The 18,653-nt window shown below is 36.4% G+C and overlaps 1 protein-coding gene across 6 annotated transcripts in view; it reads right to left on the bottom strand.

The window, feature by feature from the left end:
• Positions 1-18,653, bottom strand: part of ANKRD28 (ankyrin repeat domain 28) — a 125,223-nt gene that overhangs the window by 42,543 nt on the left and 64,027 nt on the right. For all 6 annotated transcript variants that reach the window (XM_074861598.1, XM_074861607.1, XM_074861587.1 and 3 more), the window contains 4 exons: positions 15,070-15,148; positions 4,698-4,768; positions 1,621-1,821; positions 786-873 (listed from right to left, as the gene is read on the bottom strand). In XM_074861598.1, the coding sequence (XP_074717699.1) occupies positions 786-873; positions 1,621-1,821; positions 4,698-4,768; positions 15,070-15,148 (439 nt within the window). The remainder of the gene's footprint in view (positions 1-785; positions 874-1,620; positions 1,822-4,697; positions 4,769-15,069; positions 15,149-18,653) is intronic.

The following is an 18,653-nucleotide window of genomic DNA, read 5'->3' as shown; positions in this document are numbered from 1 at the left end:
TCTGGAAATTAAAAGACACATTACGTTTTTGGCTTCTGAACTGGTACAACATATTCTGCAGCGACAAATACAATCTGCAGTTGCATGTGAATTACTTAGAAACAAAGTGATTAGATAAAGCTAAGAAGTCTTTGTCAGTGTCAGTCTAGAACTCTTAACCTGCATTTTCCAGGATTCACCTTTCAATGGTTATATTGCTCATATTTTAAATGAGCCTTGAGATACAAAGCTCTACTATTTATTGTAGCTATGCTGAAGAAAACTATTCCTAGCACTTAATAAAATGAAAGTCTGATAAAAGGCAATGAAGTACATTACTCTGATAGTACTGCCAGTGCATTGATCAATATCATGAGAACAATAATTATCCACTCCTGGAATAAGAATGGCAAGGCAAGAATTTGGAGTTCTAGAGATGAAATATTCTTCTTTTAGAATACAAGCCCCAAGGTTGGTGTAAAGATCCTCTGTTTCAGGTGCCCCTTGCATTAATTGCTTGCTTTCTATTTAACGTTATTGCAGAAGTTTTCACCTGTGATTAGACGTAGCTCCTTCTTTTTAAAGAATCACTTACCTTACTTTTCTTTTTCCAACAAATTGCTCTTTCTCACCACAAAAACACATTTACAAGGCAATTTGAAGTATACTATTAAAGGTTTTCTGGCAGACACACAAATAACCTCAACACTTACAATGTAAATATTTTTCCTAGACATATATAAAACCACTCAACATAAGGCAATTTTTTTTTTACAATAGTAATCAACTGAAATGTATGTACATACCCATATATGCTGCCCAATGTATAGCTCGTCTGTCTTTCTTGTCAAATGCATTAATATTGGCCCCTCTAGACAACAGTAAGCTGACCATCTGAGATAAACACAAAGAAAAAAAATCCTCTAGTCATAACAGAAAATTCTGCTTCAAGGTAGACAAAGAAAATCATAGGAGAAAATAAAAATACGTGTTTTCAAAGGATTTAAATGTGTTGGTTTTTGAATATTCCATAAGCTTGAAAAAACTGGCGCCCACCTTGGCAGCAATAGTGAAGTGACTGTAAGGAACACAAAAATCGATGTCAACACAAACATTTCACAGTTAAATACGGCAAAGCTATGGAATCTTTGAAGTCTTCAGGCTATTACTAAGGGATTCACTAAAAGCAAGCCTATCACAAATTTGCCTCTAATCACGTATACAAAATTACAACGGGAATTTCTCAGCAGTCATTTTTCAGGGCTTGAAAACTAGTGAGTTAAAGCTTATTACATATATTTCCTTCACATTTCAGTGACAACACATTCCATATGTTCCTTATGTACTGAACAGAAAAATATCTGCTTTTTTCCATTCTAAATGTATCTATTACTTAGGCAAATTTGCTTCTGTCTTAAGGTGAATGCTGTAATAACCTTCCAACTAAATGATGTAACGTGTATTTTCTACAACCATTCTGTACACAGATGCATACAAAAGACAAATTCAAATACAAAATAGGGGTTGGAGTTTTTTGAGGGAATGGGGGAAATATGATTTTAAACTGAGAAACTAAACATCAGATATGTGAGGGACAGAATGATGAGTGGGAAACAAGCTAAAAAAAAAAATAACTCTTACCTCAACATGTCCACTGAAGGCTGCATGATGCAATGCAGTTCTGCCTGCTCGATCAGACACATTTACATTGCTTAGGAGAGGCACCAAAGCTTCAGCACATTTCACAGCTTTGTTTGCAGCTGCTATATGTAGGGGTGTCTGCCAGTTTTTATCGCGAGCATTGACATCCGCTGAATGCTTTAACAACACCTGAACAGCATCCTGAAAACATTCAAAAAAACCAAGCCACTTAGTAAAGATTTGAAATGCCAGCCTTAAATCTGATGACAGTATAATGGAATAGAACTATTTACAATTTGTTCTTTTGTAAACATCATCTTACACTTTGGGATTCATACTTTACCATAAATCCAGATCTGGGGAAGCTCTCAAGAACATGAGCAATAAACTCCCTACAGGATTCAACTGAATCAAGTTTTTCCAGGTCTCTTATCCCGTTCCTTAAACTGGCTGGCAAATTGTTTTGTCATCACAACTAATTTCCAAAGCTCAATAAACCTCCTCAGGACTTCTTCTATTGCTAAGGATTACTGAAGTACTATGAACTTATAACGCATTTTCATCAATTTGCCAAGCAAACTACTTAAGCTGTCAAAGTTTAGAAATGGCTAAGAACAGCTTATTAAACGTATGTTTAGAGAACCACAGATAGAATAGAACATGGTCGCAAAAAGTTTCAACATACACTGTTGCAAAACTCCTGAAAACCGTTTAAAAATGTTGCACTGAATTCTATCTCACAAAAAGATTATTCATTTCCTTTTGTTATAAGTACAAGCTGTGAAAACTTGACAAATAAGACTAATTCTTACAGCAAGATAAACAAATCCTGTTAAAATATGGGCACACAATTGGAATGTATTTAAAAACAAAAATCTGTTAGCAATTATGAATACTGCATTTTACATCAACTCCGTGACCTTCCCACAATTCACTAGTTGCTATCAGTGACTTCCAGCTCAAACACTGAGCACACTAGAAAATGGTTGGCACTTTGAACTTAAGACATGCTACCACAAGTAACTGAAATTTTGGGTTACATTATGGTACAACAGCTAGGTATTATTCTCAGCTATGAGCAGAATGCTAATTAACACTTAAATCTATTTATTACAATAAATTGTATTTAAAATGCTTAAATTTCTTCTTTTGTCAATAAAAAAGAAATAGGAACAAACATAAAAGCATCACAGGCTTGTAATTTAAATGAGAAACGGAATAACTCTTCTATTCTCAAAGAAACTTAAGCAGATTTAGTATGTTAAAAATCTAATAAGTATTTTGAATTTTTGTCTTTTTTGAACCAAATATTAAGAAAAACCATAATCAGAACAAGGACATTTTAGAACAGCTATTACCCCTTTTGCAGAAGGAAGCACCATAGTACTAGTATAAAAATAATGCATCTTCTGTGCATATGCATTAATGAATTTCAAGAATTAGTGAATATGCTTAGGGTGGGTTTTTTTTGCAAAGTACACCAGGTACACAAACATAAAGGCCTCGAGCATGACTGTCTTGACATGAAGTTGCTTGAACTTGCACAGTTGACAGCTAAATCCATAATTCCAGCTATTTTGCATGTTCCAATGTCCTTGTTTAATTGCAGCTGTTCTTGCCTCAAGAATAATTTCAGATGCTTTACTGAAATCATTATCAAGAGTTTTTTCATTACAGCTTTCTTCATCTAATGCCCAAACGCCATGTATGTCTGTCAGCTGGAAAACAGTGCCTACACATACCAACCACGTATGTGGGCTCCTATGATTTTCTGTGTTTATGAATAGAAAATTCTGACAAGCACCTATCATTGCCTTTTGGGCACACAGTCTTATTGGTTTACATGTGTAGTTTGCCTTTGGTTAGTATTCTGTTTAAAGTATTCCACGTTTAAAAAAATATGACCATGGTTGCATTTCTTGAAGTTATCATTTAGGTCCAGTTTGTCTGCAGCACTCCTCTCTGCAAGCGTTACTGATATAAGGAGCTTTTATTGTCCCTCAGCTCTGAAGAATGCAGCATTTGGTGCTTTAGTCAGCTCCCAAAGGAGCAGCCTAAAAATACCTCAAGCAGAACAAACAGCATTTGGGAATAAGGCGTCCTCGAAGATTCATTTTCAAACAGTTTTGAATAACAGAATCTCCACCTAACTTAGCTATTAATGCTAGTGACAAAATATTGCAAATTTATCCAGGGAATTCAAAAGTAAAAACTGAAACAAGGCTTGTTTAGGCAGTTCATGGAACAAATATTTGAAGTTCAGTGCTTGTCATCACCAAAATATTCAATTCCATTTTCTCAAACAAAAATTTACACAGAATCTTTAAATAACCTTTATTTTTTGAGACATACTGAAATAAGCATTGATTTGATTCAGGATCTCAAAGGAGGTAAGTTTTGCATTAACTGTTCCACATAAGCTCAGCATTTCTCTGTTTTGATCTTCTGCAGGCGTTTAAAAATTTTTATTAGGATATCAACAATAGAGGAATGTTAACAAATTAATTTCTTACATTACTATATTCTCACAACCGTGTAACTGGTAGACTTCAAAAAAGTTTCTACACATTTCATTTATAACTTTTTACGTGGTTTTCAATACTATCATTACTCATTAATTGCTTTTTTAAAAAAGGATATTTGCAGGCCTTATAGAACGATTTATTTCTTCAATGCCTGAACAGACAAGCATGTAAAAAAAGGAAGAAATGCAATGATTATGCTGTAAAAGCTGTACTAGGTCTTAGTTCATCTCTACTTCCCTCATGCTGAACCATTCTGGTTACCTTAAGAGAAGTAAACTGGACTTGAGAACACTGCATGCAGAATCCTCTGCTAGGGAAATGGAGGAGAGAAGGGCTGAGAACTGGAAGTTTATAGTTTTCCCCCTTTCTTCCTACTGAGACATGTGATATATATACACATATCCTCAACAGGTCAAACAAACTGTTGCAAAAATGTTCTGCAATTCCAAACCTTTGGAGTAGTTTCAATTTGTAAAAACCAAACAAAGAACAGAAGGCAATTTGAGATGTCTTATTTTAACACAAAGCAGTCAGAAAAAAAAAAAAGTATACCTCACTACAAGATGCCACAGCTCTGTGTAAAGGAGTCAACCATTTGCTGTCTTTGGCATTAACTCTAGCTCCTGTAACAAAAAAATAACAGAGAAATTTGTAATATATCTAAAGAGACTTAAATACTTTCAAGTACAGAGATAGAACTATTGGAAGATACTTATTCTAGGCTCATTAATACAGCACGATACCAAAAATGGAAAGGAGTCTTTTCTCCAGCTGAAGTCCACCCTTTGAGGAAATTCGTTTAACACTGCACCCATAATACTCTTTCATCAAAGTTTACTCACCTTTTAAATTAGGTAATCCTCTATAATATTTAGCACTTCCAAAGGCACATAAAAGACTGTTGGATAAGAAAGACTCCTTGCTTTCACTCAGCAACAAAATCTCATTCTTTCCCACTATAGTTGAAATTCTCCATTAAAAAAGAGAGAGCAGCTACATTTACTCCCCATGCTTCCAGTCTCCTTGTGGTTGGCGAGTCTGATGCGTAGGTGTATAGAATGATGCTGCTTCCTCTACTGTGAATTTGGGAGTGAACCTTCTCTACTCCACCAGCTCACCTAACCCAGTTCAGGGCCTCCTGGACCACCCTTTATGAGCTAGACTGCAACAACCACACCTCCCTGCTTCTAAAAACACGCCTGAGAGACAGCTGCTCCTGCCTGCAGGAAAAAAGGTCGCACAAACATCTGTAAGGAACACAAGCCGGGTTTGGATTTAAATTTTTTTTTTAATAATAAAAGGAAGGAAGGATTTGGGGATTTTTTCCCTGAGAGAAGCAACTGAACTACATTCTAACTTCCAGTGAACTTCAACAAACAAGAAAACTTAATGATTAAGCTTAATTACTTCATTTCTTACTGAAACATATACACACACATATATGTATACATGTATTTATGTGTATGTATACACACATACAAAACCTTGGAGGTTTTTTTATACCTTGAGTGGAAAATTAGCCATCTTTATTTGAAGACTGCTGAGATTTTACAGAGGTGTGATAGCTTAGACAAAATGTTACCGTTTTGAAAAAATATTGGAAATACTGTTGGGAAGAGTTCATAGAGCGATATATGATATCACACTGTAACATTAATGCTACATCGTCAGAGCTTATTACCTTCTCAGGCTAAACATAACATTGTTATGTCAAAATCAACTTTAATTTTTTCTATGCAAAGAATAGAAAAGGATGGAAGGTAAGACAAATGTCAAATAGGCTGCTGGTCAGGATACTCAGCTGAGAGACAGGGTATTTTGATCCAAGTCTCCTAGGTCTGCACCAGCAAAGAAGTCTCTCCGAGTCCAGCTGAACATCCTGACCAAGAAACTTGGCAGTCTGTACAAAATCATGGTTCTATATTCTAAGCAAAGCAAAAATTTGAAGTCAGTTCTCTGAGTTAATCAGCTTCTAGTCAATCCATCCCTTTCAGGCTTAAGAATACAACATGGAAGCTGATACTGGATCCAAACTCTCACTTTGACCCTAGGTCTTCCAAGTGCCAGACAAAGCCTGAGGTCTAATTGCTGGCTACAATTTCAGGGGTTTCTGAACCTTAACCAAATTTCAAACCTCTTTCCTTAACCAAATTTCAGAACCTTTGGGTGTCAACCTATTTTCCAAGTTCAAAAGTTTTGAAAAATAAGTTTTAAGGAATGAGAAGAAAGTCCATTTGAAGAAAACTCCCACAACCTAACAAAAGTTTGAGATGTAATCTTACCATAAATATCTGCTTTTGCCAACCATCATAAGGACCTAATGTACAGCACCATATTGTGTACCATAACATAATGTACGGTATCAAATTCTGCACAGAATTCAAGCAAAAAAAGAATCTGAGGATTCTAAAAGTCACCAGAAATGTCTTAGGATTTTTGGTAACCCTTCCCAAAAGACAATGTGAATGATCAGTAAGTGAGAATGTAATCCATGTATTTCAAACGTATCTGTAATTCTTGATTGTCTTCCTGGTTATTATTAGCCACACGTTGTAAAAACAGATGAGAAAAATAAGAGCCAAAATGGTACTCCAAGATTCACCTAACTTCACGTCTACAGCCAACAACCAAGGAATGAAGACTTTCAAAGTCTAAGTGATTTCTATTTCTAATTTTAGGATACAAATCTCTTTGAAGTAAGGGTCACTAGATCACTGTCCTCAGGAAAATGCATTTGCAAGATTTGAAGTCAGGTCAGATCCACCCAGGTGATGAAACCTGAGAAAGAAGAAGCACCGTGCCCAGCAGAAGGGGAGAAATGCATGTTTCCACTCCAAGGAAGCAGCAGTTACCTAAGCTCTAGTGAAAATGTGCTTAGAGTCCAAGCCGTTATTATGGGTTCAGCCAAGCTGTTCACTGACATTTCTGGTACTTTAAAACACAGCCTAAAAATCACATCAGAAGAGAGCAGGAATAAATACAACAAGATCTTGGACAAAAGGTTTTCCCAGTGGTAAGTTCATCAAACTTGCTAGGACTAAAGGAAAAGAATATCTGAAAGTGTTGGTTTTGGTAAGAAAGAAAAGCTGCATTAGCCAAAGAAACACCTAAGGAAGTCTGAAGCAGTATCTAGAAGTAACATAGTCCTCTCAAAAGAACATAATCAACACAGTAATATCTGTCCCCCACCTCGAAAGCGATCTTCTATCCAAAGAAGCAAAAAAGCCTAGGTCTAGTACATCCCAAAGTTAACTTTTCAAATGCACAAAATTTTGTAGATTCTCTGACAAAAAAAACCCAAAGTTGACTTTTGACAAAAGATCTAAATCTCTGATGGACTTAAAAGAACCACCAACTTTATTTTTGCCCCCCGCAACAAACAACTCTTAAAGGAGTTCCAGAATTGTTAGATTGAAAGAAAAAGTTTTTAATAATCAGAATAAGCGTACTACCAAAAACCATGTATGCACTATTAACATGAGAATAGGGAGATATATAGGTCTAGATAATGTTAAACAAAATAATATTTTAGATTAACATAGAGATACTTCCCCCCAAATTTCTCCAAGACAGCATGCTGCCAAGAACTATTTAAATTTCATAAAATATCTTCTCAAAACAGCCTTGTATCTGAAGACATAATCCCCCTCTAGGCTGTTCTTTATTCCCTAGCACACGATTTGGAGAAAATATTACCATTTCTCCCCCCACCTTCAGATGCTCTCCATGTGACATAAAGCTCCCTCATACCTATCATACTCTTACCATGCAAGAGTGAGGAAGTTTATAGCCTTCATCCTCTGGGTTAAAGCTCTACTCCAGACCATTGCAAATAAATGTTAGAAAATATATTACACCTTTACTGAATATCTTTTGCTTAAAGATGATTTGCTTCACTGTTTGCTTAAGACAGTTTGAACACATGCACATATATAATTCCCTGTACAACACTGCTGATGCAATATTATCTCTGTGAAGTTCAATCTGCTGACGTGTTAACCAGGGCATTTCTCACATTTCAAATGCCAGTTATGCAGCAGTTTGCTCTTCCAAAGCACAGTGCAGTGTACCTCAATCCCCAATGTGTAAATAAAAAAACAAAACCAAAAAAAACCCCACCACACTGGATCTTCCAGACTTCAGAGGGATGGTCTTAACATTTATTAAAACTGCTCAAATATTTCATTTGTTTAATGTAAAATTTCACATATTTCAATACTTTTAATGCCATAGAGCTTGCAGGAAAAGGATCTGGGGGCTTGCTAGAGATATCAAATACAGTACTGCAACACAAACACTCATCGTCTTTGCTTGAACTTAAGGACTGTTTATGTAAATGACACTCCCCTAAAAGTACACCTTCCAACCAAACCAACTTATTCTTCCATGTTGGTGCACTAAACTGAAATATTAAACAAGATCTTCCCTTTCATCACCAACTTTGCTAGTACTGCCTAATAAAAGATCACACATCTAAGCAAATATGAAAGCAGGATTTTTGCTCTGCAAAACTGCGGGGGGGGGGGGGGGGGGGGGGGCGTGTAGGGAGAGAATTATTACACATTTTTCTTTCCTCCTCCTTGAATCTTATATTTCATATTGTAAAGTTGTATTCACAAGACTGTCAATTAGAAAGACATTTAATAAATCTAGTACAGAAGCTACTACAAAACTCAGTGATGCTCACTTTTAGCAGATTTATGTTCCAAATGACATGTTTTCCAACTCAATACATATAGTGATTTACAGAATGATCCTGGAAGCTTTCATTATATCAGTCCATATCTGGCAACTGCACATTTAAATGTGCTATTAGCCACCAACACCTGGACGTATGTTTCTGCAATCCAGTTGCTACTTCATTGGTGTCAATATCCTTTACATTTGAATAAGAGCTAGCATCTCAACCATCTCTTGAAACAGGCAATGAATGACCGGGCAGGAAATGCTGCAAGGAACAGCCACACAACTCCTCCTTCATGCATGAAGTGCCATATAACTATATACAGCCATGTCTCAGAACATCACCTCTCATAAGAACTTCTGCTGTGACTCTCTTCCTGAGCTACTCTGCACCAGAACTCTTGCTATTTGTAAATCTTCTCAGAAAGCTACATTACTTATGCATCACTAGTTGGAAATAGATTCACAGAAGAAATACAACAGAACTGACATGACATTTTCATCATTGCTCACAATACTGACTTAAGTACTGACTTGCCTTCCACTGTTTTGCTTGTAGTGTGTATTTTTAGACTGCCAAGGATAGTATTTTCCTTTGTTATTGTACAAGATGTGCTAGCAATTGAACAATATCATAATATAAGCAAATAAAGCAAAAGTGTTTTCGATCACATATGCAATACAGACAGCTGATGTTCAATATTTGAAGCTCTAAAATGTTTATTTAGGAGTAAAAGATGTAAATAAGATCTTTAGATTGCATTTTAAAAAGCTAACAAACTTTGTCTTGACAACTAGTATACTGAAGTAAGTTTATGAGTGATCTTTGCACAAATTAGGAAGATCTCAGGTAAAAATCCCTGAGAATAACCAGCTGTCCTACTGTAATTATTTTCCTAAGGGCTAGTATTAGCTTCAGAAGTTCTTCCTTTTCAAATGATCCACTTTTTATCTAGAGAAGACGACTGTGGAAGTACTTAAAGTGGCAAGCAGAAATTCACAGACTACACTGGGGAATGAACAGATGGAGAAGAGAACTTTTCCTTAAATAAAAAAAAAAAGTGAACATTCAGGAGGAGATACAGAAAAAGTTTGTGAAGTAAAAGAAGATTTGAGATCTGAATTGGAGCAATCAGTAATAAAAATCTATGGTAATTTCCTATCAAAAACTTGGATACTTGGAAAATTGTTGCTGCAAAAATAATAAATAAGACCTTATTGAGAGAAAGCTTCTTCCTATTTATAAGCTAAACGCATAGCAGAGGATCAAGAGAATAGTGAAAAAAACCCGAGACGGACAGGACTGGAATATCTTTTGATTAGCCACAATGATGCTTCAACAATGGTTTTTATTTTTATTGTTTAAAAAACAAACCAACACACCCCACCCAACCCCCAAAAACACATGGAGATACACTGGCCACAAAAGGGAGGAAAACCACAATCAAGTCAAAGCCATCCTCCAGAACTTCACTGCCTTGTCAATATAATATGTCCCTTTCTCAGCCACTACCTCCTCGAGCTTCAGAGAGCAACATGAGGTTTTTGGACTCTGTGAGCTACTGAATGCTTCTATCTTTTCATAAGACAGCTTCATTTTCTCTCTCAAAGAGCATGAGAGCTATTTTCTTCACAGTAACTGCTGCCAGAGGGAAGTTAAGACAGCTCGAAAAAGAAAACGGCAGACAACATCATTGTCAAAAGAAGAGGAAGCGGCCGAAAGATACAGCTAGTGTAAAAGAAGCCCCTGTGAAATGCCTTTGGCACATGGGTACACCTGCAATCCAAACAAAGGGAGCTTCATGCAGCTGATATTTTTGCAACAATGGCCTTTCAACAGCTGAGCTGTGCGACTGTCATTGCATGGACTTTTTAATACTTGCATTGCTTCAGAATTAGATGAAAGAAAAGCTGGTAGAGTGGAGTAATGCTGCAGGGTCTTTAATATCCTTCAAAATCTGTTATTACTGTAACGATAGTTTTCCAGCGTCAGCATGATTCTTACATTTTCCAGCTGACCCAGAGGAAAGCACAACAAAAACTCATGGGCTGCCAAGCCTTAATGAGACTGAGTTTAACCACACACTCTTGTATGCTGAGCTCCATGCAGGGAAAATTTTGGGTTAAACAAACAGAAACGTGTTGTGTTAGTATTTAGGTATCAATGTAATATAGGAATGAAATCTATTCCAAAGAAAACAACAGGTAATTCAGATGTTTATTTTCATGAATTACATTTATTTCAGTGAAAGCAATAATAGCCTGCATGGTATTTTAGATAAGACACGTGAAAAAAGTTACTAATCAAAAGAACACATTCTGGGATCACACTAATCTGTCCTGCTCCTCACATGTCAACTGCCTGCAGAATAGACTCTGATGGCATTAAAAAAGCATAGGACAAACAGAAAGAATCGTTTTTTTATAAAGCAAGAAGCTTCCCCAGAACAATTCATATGCAGGACTTAACTAAAAGGGGTTGATTTTTTTTAATCAGGACTTCTTGCAAGGAACAAAAAGTTGGACATTCAATTAAGACTTAATTATTTACTTTTCTACTTTTCAGTAGTTTGTCATCAAGTATTTACACAATTAAAGTCAGTGTAATTATGCAAAGTAGACATGTATTTGTGCACTAGGATGCAGAGTTGTCATAATAATGCAACTGTGATGGGTGTTAAGAGTCTTCACAGAGTAATACAAAAAAGAAAATGCTTCTAAAATTATGGTTCTCAAGTGACTTAAATACGAACTTTTGTTCCATCATTCTGTATATTATAAACAACCATCTTTATGCCTCTTTTTTACATACTATTCACTTCCTTACCTAACAAATTTAGGAAGCTAATTGTTTATCTAGCTACAATCTAACAGGGAGAGATGCTCTGAGTATTTAGACTTCCACAGATCAGTAGTACAACAATTTGCTGGCAGAACGTTCACATCCTCAGGTGACAAGTTTATTAGCATTCAGTGAAGCACTGTCTCAAGATGAAAAACAAAAGTCAATCTGAATGTCCAGCCCCAAACTGGAGTCACTGAAGCAATTTTCTTTGCAGTTCAGAGTCTGTATCCAAACCATCACCTTCAGGTCACTTGCCCAGGTGAAAGACTACAATAGGAGAGGTCACAGAACAACCTTGAGGTTTGGTGGGAAAATATCTCAAGAATTCAAAAACCAAGTATGCTTGTAAGACTGAAAACTTACTCCACAAAAGTTTGCAAATAGGTTCAATCAGTTAAATCTTCAGAAGGTGTGATATGGGTTGCTTACGTCTTCAGCAAAGTAATATAAAGATATTGTAGCAGCAATGTATGATTGAAAATATATACTTGAAAGCAACATGAACGCCCTGGAGGGAGATGCAAAAGAGGTTCCAATCAAATTTAAAAAAACCTATGTCTAGGTAACATATGATACACACTTTAAGAATAGAGAATAATGAGAAAGAATCAGGTAAGAACCACTGAGTAGTGGAAAGATTAGTACTGATTTCAGTAATTTTAAGGTCCAGTTTGAAGAAAGACTAAAAAAAGTCAAAGCAAACGGTCTTCATAGGATGGCCTGCACAACAGGAAAACAGTAAAGTGGTTCCTAGTAACATTCCAGCAAAACTGCATTAGATGACATTACAAGTTGCAAAGCCAAGCTCTCACAAGGTGAGAAATGCTAGGCTGAAAGTAGTCCACACTACTGTAATTCAATTCCTTGTGCAAATATATTACAATAGGTCAATTAAGGCCACACACAAGATTTTTACATGCAAATTTACTGCACAGAGGAGATTGTTGTTCAGAAATGTCATTTACTAAACAAACTATTTTCTCATTGTTCAAAAAGAGGCCTTGCAACATGGCAAGTGTTCTTCAAACCCTGCTGTGGTAACAGATGTTCTCTGTTTGCTCCCTAATGCTCATCTATTATGACAAAATGTAACATTATACATCTGTCTCAAAGGAGAGATTTGATTTCCAGCTGAAACACAAGAGATGAATTTTCCATATCATTATGAAATGGAGAGGATAAATACACTTAACCTCTGTTCCCCATCTTCCAATTAAGAGAGTAAAAAGAAAAATCTTGGCTTTTGCATTTTGAGACACCTAGACCCAATTTCTCAGAGAAGTAGCTGGTGCAGCACTTCAGATACAGCTGTGAGCGCTCACACATCACAAAACACAAAGATTTCAAATTCAGCCTTCAGAAATTAGGAAGACTAAATTGGTCTGGTTGGAGCTGTTTGCCTAAAACCACCGCGTGCAAGTGGGTAATATACAGATTAGTGCCCAAGTACAGCAGCCTTTCAAACTGAACAGCCTTAACACACAGACATCACTTTCTCATCCTGCAATTAATGCCCTTCTTCATTCACTTACAAATGCATCAACAACTGCCATCTGTACCTCCTTCCCTGTACCACCCCGATTCATTCCCAGCACAGCCTCCCCCTGTGAAATTCATGAGGCTGTGCTCCTACAGCAAGGGACAAATACGCAATTGAAGTTCACAGCATAGGACATGAGCACAGTAGGGTTAGATTGATATTGCCTATACATTCCACACAGTTGCAAAATCAAAAGCTTTGCAATATTTAACGCATTGCTTTGTGTAAGTAAATCTTGATTTTCATTAGATAAATGTTATCCGAGACATATCAATGCCTCCCAGTCTTCCTGAACAATCTGCAGACACAGGAACACCCTACAACCTCTCCTGCATGCAACAGCTCAACTTTGGAGTATTTATGCAGACCTAATTCTTAGTTCTTCACCACCTCCCACCTTTCTTCTCCTATTTTTCTTACACTCATGCCCAGGCTATGCGCCCAAATAGCGTGACTACACTTTCTTCCCCTATTGCCATCCCCCAAATCAGGATCTTGCCTCATTAATATCTGAACTAGAATCTCACTTCTTCCATAAGCCCTTTGCCTGAGAGATTTTCTTCAATCACAGTTTTGGTAACTGGACTCTGTTCACCCAAAACAGTCCGAAGCTTCACTCCCAGAAGTAGCTGACTACAACGCTGCAGAATTTATAACATGGGTAGTTGCTCTGGGTTTTCATTTGGTTTTAATCACTGTGAACATCCCATCCCCCCCCCCCCCCCAAAGTATCCTTGCCAAGTCCAAGATGCCTTTTCAGAAGAAAGGGGTCATTATATATGTTCAAGAGTCACCAGAACTTGTTTTTTTTCTTGACAGGGAAAAACAGCACCTTCTCAGAAACACAGGTGAACTTTTCTGGACAAATTATCACTATAGAATATTTCCATGAGAAATATATATATATAATATACATAATATGGTATTAATTAATTATAAGTATATATCATCATATATAGAGAGAGTACATATAATATATATAATGAGAAGATTATATCTTGCTAAATTATTACAAATTAAATTGTGCCTGGCAATTTCAATTGAAACTCTGGAAGTGACACCTACAATCTTAAAAGTGACCTTTTCTTAAAGCAAAATTTCTTATTAAAGGTTGATGTGGGTGGGGGGACAGGTGTGTGGAAATAGCCAGCTCTGCACAGGTAAGGTGTGCCATTAAGCAGACTGAAGATTAACATAATTCTATGAGACTGTTACAAGTTTTAATCTTTCTATTTAATCTTAAAGCTTCATATCCTCCATGTCATGAATTCAGCCTCAAGCTACCTGATCGGTAGATTTGTCCAAGACCAAAGACAATCAATTCATGATCTCAGTCATGAAGTTCTTATTTCAGGTTTGGTTGTGGGGTTTTTTTTTTATAAGACAGAAGTATACTGTTTTACAGAACTTACACTTTTTCTTAGTATCAATGAATAGAAAAAAGAGACAAGAGATTTTAAAATTTTCAGCTGATTCCAATTACATTCTGTGCATTTAAGCTAACAGCAAAGGATACTTAAAAATAATATAACCAACTCTGGATGCCATCTTTCATGTTCAACTTTAGTTGTTTTTCTGAAGGCCATTTCAGAACCAAAGCAACGCCTAAAGCTGATGAAGTGACAAAAAAATAGTTATAACTGAGAAGGCTTTCTACAAAAAAATATTTTAGAGCAGAACTACACAGCATTCTAACACTGATAAGTCTGGAAACCAAAATTTCAGTACAAACATCTTTAATTTCTAGTACATTAAGTATCTCAATAAAGGCTACACAGAATAAGACGTACATAAATATTTCTTTGGATGTGCATAGTGTTATTTTTTTTTTTTCCATTAACATGAACAGAACATACCAGATAAAATAAGTAGTTCAATAATTTCTGCATCTCCCAGATAGGCAGCAGCATGTAAAGGGGTCCTTTTCTCATTATCCTGTGGTAAGAGGGGGGAAAAAAGGTTTTATTTAAAATAAAAGAGTACGTTTTAGCATTCTGTATGAGTTATGAAAAAACACTGCATAAAAGTGCATCTTCCAAATATTGTACATTTCATATTTTAGAAAACATAATTACTCTAAAGACCTTAGTCACATTTACTAAGACAAGCATGCTTCTCCCTGAGGAACTCTTAATACCTACATAGTCAACTAGTGTTTTCATGACATACAGATGCTCATCACATCCTTAGATTAACCCATCAGTTAGATATCACCATTCACTTGTCTCCAGAGACAGGAACTTGAGGCTGTCCTACACAGTTAAAAACGTTGTGTCACCTTCATATGCAACAATTAGTGAAAAACATTTTCTGTGGAAAGTTTAAAGTTACTTTCAGCAGTTATTTTTTAAATAGAAAATAAGCTGGAGTGAGTATGGGCAAGAATACTGAAATCCAATTTCAACTGTTTTGTTTACTGTAAATAAGCAAAGAGAAGGTAGAGATGCAATTTATTTTGCAGAAAACAGAGGATACAAGTAAGACGCAGCACTTTTGATTAGTTCAGGCTGATCTAAGGTCCTTTTGAAGGTACAAGTAAGAGAACTTACTTAGCCATACACATACTGATGAATAGTCACTTTTGAAAGACTAGCACAAAATAGTTCTCAGCTCTCTCGGGATCAGTGCCAATTTCCCTACACCAGTTTATAGCTTAATCAGAAAGTAAGATCAGTTTCACATCACAGTGAGTGATAAAAATTAACAAGAACCAACCAGTTTACTCTCTGAGGGAAGGCCACTGAGGTATAAGAAAAGAGATGGATTTTATCAGTCAGCATCCCGGTTCTGGCCTAAACTCTGCTTAGATATCTAGATCTTTTTTAGTAGGGTTTCAAATACACCGGGGTTGAGGGATCACGATTATAAGCAGCAAGAAATTTTAAATCACAAGACATTTCTATTAATTCAACTGTTGTGTCACAACTACGGTAAAATTAACGCACATTTTAATTGACTTTTTTTGTGAAAAGCATCCCTATCCCTTGCCAAAATAACCTTATACAGTGAATCCCTACTTGAGAGCTAGCAGCATAGAAGAAAATGAAAGTTCACAGCAAGAGAGATCTGATAGTAAAACTAGAGCTGAGACCCAAGAAGCCACTTCTAAAACATGAAAGACAATTTCAGAACTTAGAACATTCAACCCACCCAAGACAACACCACCACACACCCAACCCCCTGCCCCAAACAACCTACTCCCTGTTTAGTCCCTGCTCAGAAAATAACAGTTACACAGTCACCACCTTATCAGTGTTTCCCAACATAATTTTTTTTATTACACACAAGTAATTTCAAATCGAGCAACACAAATCTGACACTGATGCACCCAGAATAAGGAATCAATACTACTTGCTTATCACTAACACCCCATAATGCCTCACAGTAGCAATTACTTGCCAGTATATCTCACTTGCAGTTAAACATTTATGACAAAAGATACAGCCCCTGGCACCAAGGACTTGCCATCTAGGTGGGGAAAAAAAACAAAAATTAAAAGAGAGACAGACAGGAAGTGCAAGGGAAAAAGTAATACACATATTAAACTTGCTTCCTCAGCTCAAAGGCAGTAAAGACCACCCAGCAATGAAACTCAGTTTTCATTCCTCCAGTCTGGAAGATCGGAGCTACTATAGCTAGCTAACATTTTGCTACTCCATTTAAGCCTATTTGATAATGCCAAAGAGCCTATAACCTACAGATTAAGGAACACAAAAAAAATGAGTCTGATAATATACTGCTGTAGTTTCATTGCAGAATTAGAGAAAATAAGATGGGACATGAGTATGTCCTTCTGTAGGGACCATATTCACTCAGGAACAAAAGCAAAAACTACATTCCCCACTTAAAGGGCAAAACTCAAAATTTTCATCACATTTGTTAAGATGTTGGTTTGTTTACTTTGTTTGGGTTGTTTCCCCCCCCACCCCCCCTAACTCAGTGACAGAAGTCATGCAAGTACCCAAACTGATATAACCAGATATAGCCAGAAATCTTCCAATAAAATGGTGGAGAGAAGGGAGCTGCTGTTTGTCCAGAAAAATGTCAAACTCCAAATATATTTTCCTGAAACATCCACAGTTCAAATTTCTGATAAATTTGAGCCACGCTTCTCCAAAAATCCAACCTCTACTAATGAAAACTGTCCAGCATCCTAAAACCACCAATATACAAACATGCAAGCAGCTTGAACACAGGCAACATTTCCACTCCAGCATTGCTATGTTTCCAAGCTGTGTGCTTCCAGTCACACAAATATTTCAGTTTTGCTGCTTTTAAGATGACAGCTTGAAAATACTCAAAGCCCAGCTCCCAGTTCTGCAGCAGGGAGTAAAACTGCAGGAGGCTGGCGGAGACTTCCCTGCTCTACAGCACCAGGGCAGCTCTGCTGGGATGCTCATGGCTTGTCATCTTCTGGGTCAACTCCAGAGCTTGGTATTTCAACAATCTCAAGCCCCAGGGTCCCTATCAACCACAAGTATTCTGCACGCTGAGGGTGCTTTGACAGAAGCCCTGACTTTTTTCCCCCCTAGCTTCACAGCTGGAAATTCTTGATGCTGCTAAACTTTTTTTTTTTAATTAAACAAGTTTTTGGTTTAGTATTTAAAAACCTGCTTTTCAGAACTTCTTACAAAAGCAGAAATGCTGCATTCAGCAAGCTCTCATCAGTATGCAGAAGTCTTTACTTCCATTAAAAGAAAATTCTGATTTTGTTCCATCTGAAGTCTTACATTTTATTGAATTTTAACAAATGAAATCTGAGTTCTGTATTTTAAATGCTGTTAAAGTACTGCTATACAGATGAACTACTTTTAATTAAGAACCAGTAATCATTTGATGAACAAATTTCATCTGGAAATACAAACTACTGCATATAAAGCATTACAGTAAATAACACCAATCAAACTTTCAGTTTTAACAAGCAACTTTGGAAGTAGACATCTTGCAGCACTGATATAAATATACTAATATAAATACTGGCCCTAGGGTTGTTCCTTTAGTTTCATAAATTTAAATGACACTAAAAGAAACATTTCAAGAGAGAAAGGGATTTGTACATAAAAGCCACTGTTAACAAAGAACGTACAATTTAACACTGTTGGTACTGTTTAATTCCAAATATCGCAGTATTACTGCAGTATTTGACAACCCAGAAAAGCAAGCATTGTGCCATCTTCATTTTCCAATTCAAAAATCTGCAAGACAAATGGGACTATTACAACTCCAAATCAGCTGTAGTGTTACTAAGGAAATACATCACACTAATTGCATTAGGCAGGTTGTTACACAGTTGAAAAAGAATGTTGGTATTCTAGTAGAAACAGCAAAGAAATTTATATTCCTAATAAGAAACTCCAAAGTTTGATTTCAGATATTGGTCAACACTGTCAACAAACGGAAAAACAATGAAAGGGCTTGGTCCTTAAGGAATCAAGTTTTC

This window comes from Strix uralensis, chromosome 1, assembly GCF_047716275.1.
Source record: "Strix uralensis isolate ZFMK-TIS-50842 chromosome 1, bStrUra1, whole genome shotgun sequence".
NCBI lineage: Eukaryota > Metazoa > Chordata > Aves > Strigiformes > Strigidae > Strix > Strix uralensis.
Note: the sequence above shows the minus strand (reverse complement) of the source record. Positions and strands in the feature narration are given on the sequence as shown.